General features: G+C 43.4%; 1 protein-coding gene across 1 annotated transcript in view; it reads right to left on the bottom strand.

Moving 5' to 3' along the window:
* WRNIP1 (Werner helicase interacting protein 1) overlaps positions 1-8,595 on the bottom strand; it is an 18,053-nt gene extending 9,458 nt beyond the window's left edge. The window contains exons 1-3 of the mRNA XM_010156475.1: positions 8,497-8,595; positions 6,362-6,553; positions 5,127-5,371 (exon numbers count right to left, since the gene is read on the bottom strand). Of these exons, the coding sequence (XP_010154777.1) occupies positions 5,127-5,371; positions 6,362-6,553; positions 8,497-8,595 (536 nt within the window). The remainder of the gene's footprint in view (positions 1-5,126; positions 5,372-6,361; positions 6,554-8,496) is intronic.
* Between the last annotated feature and the right edge of the window lie 400 nt (positions 8,596-8,995).

An 8,995-nucleotide genomic window follows, 5' to 3' on the forward strand; every position in this document is an offset into this window, starting at 1 on the left:
TCCTGTGGGAAAATGAATCTGTGCACGTATGCCTCGTCATGTTTTTATCATGTATGTGATAAAGCTAGTAAAAAAAAAAACAACAAAAACCAAACCAAAAACCACACACAGAGAGTAAAACTCCAAAATAACCACACCTTCTCCAAGGTGTTTCAAACACCTTTGTGTCTAAATGGGGAAGCAGAAGAATATAACAGCATAGGGTCTGAGTCAAGTATCTCATGCATCAAATTCCTTGAAAATCAGAGAGCAGTGTTCACTCCTCAGTGCTACAGACAGGCACCAGGTTTTTCTACATGCAATGAAAGAAGCCAGCAAAGAAAGCCAAAGCTGTTTTTAAAAACCCAGCAGGCACTACACACAGATGTCCTGCTGCTAATGCCTCCATCAACAGGGAATAAAACCCACTATATGCTGCACACTGAGCGAACACTTTGGATGCACCAGCAAGGTAATCAGAAGAGAAGGTTTCGCCTGCGAGGACAAAGCTCGCTGCCTGCTGTTTGCAGAGAACACCACCACGCGTTTGAGGCCTCTTCACACCGACACCCACAGCTGCACTCAGTGACTGCAAGTAGAGGGGAAGTGTTGAGAGCACTACAAGGCAGGTACGAGGAAGGAAGGAAGCTAAGAACAGTCTGCTCCAAACAAAGTTGAGGCCTCAGAGCACTTTTGCCATTTATTTGCTAACTAGAAGCTTGGCAAGAAAACCGAGCATATTCCTGACTCTTTGGTTTCACTACAGGACTCTGCCCTGTTGACCAAACACAAGGAATTACAGGAATTAAAACGAGTATGCACACAGAGGTATGCAAAATCTTGTTACAAGCAAAGGTCTTGCACACTTCCATTGTCAAATCCAAGTTGCAACAAGACTGGTAACGGAAATGTTGCTCCAAATACATGTTAGGTTGATCCAGACCATGTCTGCAACAACAGTACGACATACAGGGCACGATAAAGAACAAGAATAAACAGAGAGAATTTCCACAAACAAGCTGTTTGCACAGCTTATTGATGAGAATCACTGATTGGAAATAATGCTTCCCTGTTGCATAATCTCAGCTCCGTTCACACTTGGCATTTCAAGATAATAACATTTTATACTCAGAATAATTGAATTCAGTTATTTTTTTCAGAAGAATTAAAATCTTGAATTCCATTTTTCTGATGACTTAACTTTACCAGGTAGGAACCTAATCTCAAAATCAGGATGACAATTATTTTGATCGATACCTTGGCTTCCAAAAGATACTCGCTGCATTTTACATTTTTAAGCCCATCCTGTCTTCAGAAGCTCAAGTGCCCTATACCCTTCCGCTTTACCCGACTTCTGCATGCCCTAGAACTCCAAAGCAGAATAACTCCCGTGTTTTCTGACCTCTTCCCAAGCTCTTGATCCTCTCGCAGATGGGCAGTCTTGTGGGTTTTTTCACTTTCCAAAATTAACACCAAATATTGGCGCTGGATGCCAATGCTCAACGCTGGTACCTTGTAACTGATGATACTTGGAGACAAAAACATAAACAAGCCAAAAGGGACGTCCTGGGATCCATCACTCACTGAGCTGAAGGTGATATACTAGCTTAAGGAATGGAAAACTACCCCTACGGGATAATAAATCCTTCTTCCAATTCCTCCTCATCTCCACACCCTCAAGACAGTCTGTGCCAAGAACCAACATGAAACGTATGATGAACTACGCATAAAACCTGAACCACACCACAGCGTCTGATCCAATGACAAGAGGGTGCAAGCAATATCACAGCATGAATGTAAGGAAGTCCACACAAGGAGAACCTGTATGGATGAAAGATTTAAAAATAATTGAGCAGATCATGAGATAAAGGACCCACTGCTTTTTTCACATATAAATCAGTACTTTCTCACTTTCTCAGTGCAATTATTCTCATAACACTCACTCCTTGACAGACTGCAACACTTTCACAGGCAAAACCAGTTCTTCATCTGAAAGACTGCAGTACGATGCAGATACACGTTGCTCACTGCCATACAGCACTGTCCTTGGAATGCCACCTCTCACCCCAGCAACTCTTATTTCCTGCAAGAAAGTTGGACAGATGTTCCAAAAAGGGAGCAATTTGCAAAAAGGCGTTGAACACTGAAGACCCAAAGGAAGCCCATCTTCAAGACCATGATTTACAAACCAGTGAATTCAAAACCTGTCAGTACTTGTAACGCAGCCACTAATGAGCTCAGCTGCATGATATCTGGGCTTGCCAACAGGAAACTGGGGATCCTTTCATTTCCCTCAGCTGTGCGCCTTCTGTGCTATCTAGCTTCAGATACATTTATCCTCCACCCAGTTTACTCTCTGACTTCAATTAGACACCACTCCGAGGGCAGCACTTGAATGATAAAAATAAAAAGCCAAGGAAAGAAGAATTTGATCCCCTGCACCACTGACACAGCACAAACCTGTCAGTGCACACCTGGAACTGTTTGTGGTATTACTGCCACAGCATAAATTGAAGAGAGCGTAAGCAAAGTTTCAGCAACATAATACATCTTTAACATTGACTTCTCCTTTCTTTTCTTCTTCTTGAGTATGTTTCTTCCTTTCCTATTTCCCCATCTATTACCTTAATTTCATGCAGGCTTTAAGATGCACAATTTGAGGGGTGTGAAGTTGATGAAAATATAACACAAAACACATCTCCTCCTAAAAAAACCCAGTAACTAATATAAAAATAGTCAAAGAAGCTTTATAAGTGTGATAAGATACCAAAGCAGGTAACACCTCCTGCTGGTTCTATTTCACCTTTACAGCAAGCAAAGGCCACAGTAGGATAAAAAAGAAGCCAGGTGACCTAACTTTATAAGAAACCTGCCGCAATGATGGAAGCAAGGTAAGTAAAAGCCACCAGAAAAATCTAAGGAAACAGATTTGGGGAGGGCACACTTCCCCTTCAATAACTGCTGCACATGCATGGGGTGCAGAGATGATGAAACCTATTGAACCACTCAGCAATGGCCGCATTCCTGTTGAGCACAGAAGATGCCTGTGGACTAAGGAAGATTCAGCCTCACCTTATTCCTCAAGGTAATAGGAGAGACCCCAAAGAATCATCATCTTCAAATTCTCATCTAGACCAGCCATCATGTCAGACATGTGATGTGATAATAAGGCCAAACTGAGGCCAAGTGGCACATACAGGACTTCATACTACACTTCCATGGGAAGGGAGGATCACATGGGAAGTGAAATACAAAATTCAATATACGCATCCCTCATGCCTTCTGGCGAGATCTCCGAAGCATTTTCAGAGTGGGTGTGCTCCACATTTGGGGACATGGTGCCTTACAGCTCCTTTTCCAACTCTGGAACAAAGGCAAGCACAGTGAACAACCAGTTCAGCTGTAACTGGTGACCTCATGGCAGCATGAGCACTGTTACCTGCTGGCAGCTAATGACAGCCCTGCTTCACAGAGGCAGGGAGATGAAGAGGTAAAAGACAAGAGACAACTGCTCCTGCAGAGCAGTAGGTGGAGAGCAAGTGAAGGGGCAGCAATGGTATGAACAATGAAGCGAGAAGGAGGAATTAACAAGGAGACCAAAACCAGAACCACAGTAAGGAACAGGGTGGATTATAAAAAGCCAAACTCACCAGCAACAGTATGTACCAACTGTGGACCAGAATCCAATAGCGTTGGGAAAGACAAGAAAGACTTAACACACAACTGCAACAAATGGTCCCAAATTCTGAACTCCGTTTTTATTTTTAAATGCTTGGCTCCCACGTTAGCCACTGGAGTGGGGCCCTCTCTCCCCATGGATAGATTTCTGAAACAGTGCTAGTCTGACAGTCTGCCTGCCAGACTCCTTTCAGTTTGATGAAGCACCACACCATGCTGTTTAAATCATCCATAGCTAAGGGAAGGTTACAGATACGGAGAGTCTAGCGAAACCCAAACCCAAACAACTGCAGCTGAAACTATGCCTTGTACTTTAATCCCATATAGAAAGGAAAGTCTCCGCACCCCAGTCAGGGTGTAGCCACAACCACAGCTGTGCCATTACATTATGGCTGACACCCAGTACTGCTCTCTCTTCTGAAATTCACATTACTACAATATGTAAAAGCTACAAATGAGTAAACCATGAGGCACAGTACCCTAAAAATAAAAAGGGAGTAGCTTTCCTTCCCTGCCCTGCCCTCAGCATTCAGGTTAGCGATTCTCAGTGCTTGCGTTCTGTGATAAATTTAAAGGACAAAGTAGATTCCCTCTCATTTACTTCATGCGGAGTGCCTGCCTAATAACCACCATGTCAATACACTGCAAATTACTAGGGGTACAGACAAGCATCAACAGGAAGGAACTGTAATAACTCGCATGAAAACAGAGCAGTACCAAGCATTATTCTTAATGGCCAGCAAGCTATTTCAGAAGGCAGGTAACATCCCTTATGGACAAATCTGGTTCTCATTTTTTCCAAAACTCATCCTTACGTTTAATGTGACTCAGCTTGAACAACAAGCAGAGAAAAACAAAGTCTAAACAATCTTAAATAGTCTATTAACACCTCACAGCAACAGCCTCCTCTCCCCACAGCATACCGTAAAACATACCACAGCACTTATCCTGCACCTAAAGAACAGTAGTATCCTCCCTGATCTTATTAAAAAAAAAAATTCCCACAAAACAATAAACTTCTGTTGGGCACTTTCGTATTAATTTAAGAGGGGATGCCCCACCCACCACTTAATGGTAACACGATGCTTTTACAACCAGCAGCAAGAAGTAACACACATCAGGACATGACAAAGAACCAGTTACACGCTTCCACAGCAAATCCTCAGCAGCAGAACAGATTTAAATATCCTGGGAGGGTGAGTCAGGAGCTACAGATCCAAGTATAAAACTCGCTCTCTCTCTCTCCCTCCTAATCCAGACGGTGAGATTATGTTTTGGATGGAGGGAGGCAGTGCTTTGAATTCTCTCTCTCCTGTCACCCCCTGCCATATGCTGCCACTTCTTTTCTTTACTATCAGAAGTGGCTAGGGTTTCTCTTCCCACCCCCCAACTGCTTCATTCTCTCCCTGGCAGGCAGTCAATTCCTTGCGCTGTGCGCGTTAACACCCTGCAGACCATAAAGTACTCACTCCGAGCTCCCGCTGCTGCTGCCAGTTGCAGAGCTGCCGTGCTGGTCGCCCTGGCCCAAAACCTGGACCCCTAAAGACCTGACAGCCCGCATCAGAATCGCCTCCATCGCTTCAACTGAGAGCTTCTCCAGGACGATCACTCGGCATCGGCTCAGAAGAGCGGCGTTGACTTGGAAGGAAGGGTTTTCTGTGGTCGCTCCTATCAGGGTCACCATCCCACACTCAACGTGAGGAAGGAAAGTGTCCTGAGGATGGGAGGGAAGCAGAAAAAGCTGATCTCAATCAACGACAACCTGAAACATTCCATGTGAGTAGGCTATGTTTTTCGTGTCTTGTGAGTCTTTGGGTTCCCTGCTGGTATGACAAATAACCTCACTGACAAGGCAGCTCATCTGCTCGGCTATTGAAATGATTTAATTGCACACACACAGCACGTTATGGGCTGTTCACCTTAATAACTCGGACCTGCACTGAGAATGGCCCTATCAGCTGGAAAGAAACTGTGACAAAAATCTGCAAGTTTTTAATTTATGTGACCTTGGTTTATTGCTTGGCAAACGTAAGATATACTGAAATTGCCTTACTGAATATAATAAATAGTGAGGCTACTTCCAAATACTCTTTGAAACAATCTTTAGGCTAGAGTTCCCTATATAATTCTATAGGATGGCTCATAAAACTATAGGAAGATTGGAGTATGGTTTGATATGGAAACTGCAGCCTGTAGTACAGAACTCAAGCTTTCCATGATATGACTCTGGCCTCTTTTGGATTTTTTTAAACGGCACTATGGTCTCTTTTCTCGCAGAGAAGAGGGGACAACATTAAACTGAATAAACACCCTAGGCACAGCCACATTCCAGATCTTTTTAAAGGTAATGCAGAAATGTTACCCCCGGTGAGGAGGCCGAAATGGAGATATATACATCAAAAACGTTACTAACATGACTTTGCAGAAACAAAGTTTTAGAAAAGTGTCATATGAAGCCTGGCATGTAAGCCAACTCTAAGTATAACTGAGACTTTCATTTAAATCTTTGAACCACCATATGTGAAAAGTTATGGAATTCAATCACAACACAGTTATGCAGTTTAATTGTTATGTTTCTCCCTAACTCATCTACTAAAAACATTAAAATCAAAAGCCCAAAGTAAGCTATCGTCTTAAGGCAAGGTGGGAAATTTTACAGAAGTGCAGATAGAGGCTTTTTCCAGAAAGCAGCATAGTACAATACCTGCTGAGATTTATTGAAACGATGGATCTCGTCAATAAAGAGGATGGTTTTTCTCTTGAAGAGTCTTTTTTCATTCTGGGCTTGGCTGATGACATCTCGAACATCATTTGTCTTGGCACTTGTGGCTGACAGTGTCACAAACCTCGTGCCGTTCTTTTTGCTGCTGTTGGCTATGATGTGTGCCAGCGTAGTCTGAAAGAGCAATAGGAGAAAGCTTTGTAAAAATCATTTTGGACACAGCAAGTACTCATTTGAAGGAAATATGCAAAGAACAAAGCTATATGTTCTGGACACACGGACAGTGTTGACAGTTTAGAGAGTAAGGTATTTTGGTTCATGCTATTCTAGCATACAGGAAACTTAAAAACTTCCTGCTAGAAGTAGCTGCCAATTCCACCACTGCATTTCTAATGCCTGCACTTTCACGTACCAGACCTATTCGGTCGCAATACTGAAAAGGCCAGCAATGACAGCTGCCTCCTCTACCACGGAAGACAAGAACTCCTTGCCAAATACATTTCTGTCACAGAAGAGAGACTGACCGCAGTTCGCTGTGCAGTTATTTTGTAGGGTATGTTAACGGATAAAGACCTGCACTACCCTGAGACACCTGCAGGAGAGTTTACAGTACAATCACATTTAAGAAACAGAAAGCTACAATGTTGTTAATTAAAGCTTTTTCTATTTCCACTGCACATAAAAATGAAATTAATCAGAAAGCAGTTCTCTACAAAAGCATGGGAAAGTTAGTACTAAAAAAACATAGGTATGCTTCAGAAAATGTAACTCCTTAAATCTAGTCAACAGTAATCAAATACTGGCCCAGGGAATTAAAAGACAGCTGACTGAACAAACTGCTGGCTGGTTTTAGTGAGCAGCTATGTTTTTCTTTCCTTATAGACAACTCCTTCGAATCAGAATTTATTCCTAGGGAGTTTCACTGAGCTCACCAAAGCACAGAAGCAACCTCCAGTACTACCTCCCAGGCAGATTCACTACACCTGAACACATCACAGGCAGAATTTTCAGACTTCCCCTGACAACCATTAGTAAAGGCAGGTGTATCTGCATGTCCCCCCCAGAGCATATCTCTATTTGAAAGTACAGCCAGAGAAAAACAGGTGATTCTTCCATCGAGCTCACTCTTCTATTAAAGAAGCCGCCCAAGGAGACTGAAGATAGAAGAGTCTTGGCAGATGAGGAGTGGGACAGGTGCCGACAAAGCCGCTTCAGAAGATACTCCAAGTTCTGAGGTTAAAGCAGCAGGTGCTGCCAACCTGATCCTCTTGCAGGGAGGCTGCAGATGCAACCACCTACCACTACCCGTGGTGTTGGCAGGAGCCCGTTCACCGCACTGCTCTGTCTCTTTGACGGATCTGCTCATCCCCAAAATGGCAACCAGCCCAAGGTGGGAAAGGGGAAGCTACAGGGCAGGACGTATCACTATTTATTCTTGCTTTAGTTTTAGTGAGGACTTGCCGATTGTTTTCTGAAGAGGTGTCATTACATGTCCTGATGCAAGACTCACATCCCCTGTCAGATGCCCTCTCACCCCCTGGAGCTCAAAGCACCAGCCCCTCCCCTCCTTGCATTGCTGCAGAAGACTGGAAAGTGCTTGCAAAGCCCACAGAAATCAGGAAGATCTGGGAAACTAAAAACCAAAAGTGAACCTATCTTTGAAACTAAGCTCACAAAATAAACCTAAAGTTGGTGTTTCCTTACAAAAGGGCCTCGATTCGGAATGTACCTTCAGAGGATGTACCTATGATCCCAAAATCACTGAAAGCATGGAAACCCCCGATACATCAAACCTGAAGATGAAAAAGGAAAAACGTACCTCTTCCTTCTCTAAAAAGAGGTGTGTGGGGGTGAAGAAGAAAAAAATAATCAAGTGGCTATTCTTCTCGTGGCTCCACTTGAACTGGTAGCTCATGCTACATCCTGGCCTCCATTCACCAGGTCACAGATAGCTTTGTTGTTTAAACAAAAGGAGTTGTTTTTAAACACATGCACCTGACTCCGTATTTCTACCCCTGGTTTAGAAAAAACATAAATGCAATGGCATTTGTTTGAAAGTTACAATTAGACTAAGAACCTACTTAAAAACTGCTGCCCAGCTCTCAGCTAGCACGTACCCCTCCTGCTCTGTCAACTTCTGGGTCAACAAGGGTTGCAGTAACAATAACATACGTTGCCTTTCGAAAGCAATGCTCGACACGGACAGGCACGTTCATGGCCTCTTCCTTCTGTTCTGCACAATCAATCATTTAGCAAGTCAAACTTCCCATCACCTACAGGTTGAGCTTTCCCCATTCCTCTGAAAGCCTACTGTTTCCCACGAGCTCAGTCTTGTTAATGCTGCTTTTCCTCCTCCCATCTGAAACAAAAGTCAGTAACATGCTACACTGCTTCCTCCCTCACTATGACTACCAGGTTACAGCCTAGGGAACATAGAACCCAGTGGAGACTTACCATAAGCAGGGCAGCCTGAGTATGAAGGCACTAGCACTGAAGAATTGCAACCAGTATGCTAAACTCCTAGTTTGTCCCACTAAATTCAGGTGTGAGGTATTTGAGGGATAAGAAGAAAATAAAAAAACCTATATGGAATAAGGCAAAAGAAAACACACTGAA

This window comes from Eurypyga helias, unplaced genomic scaffold, assembly GCF_000690775.1.
Source record: "Eurypyga helias isolate BGI_N326 unplaced genomic scaffold, ASM69077v1 scaffold2618, whole genome shotgun sequence".
NCBI lineage: Eukaryota > Metazoa > Chordata > Aves > Eurypygiformes > Eurypygidae > Eurypyga > Eurypyga helias.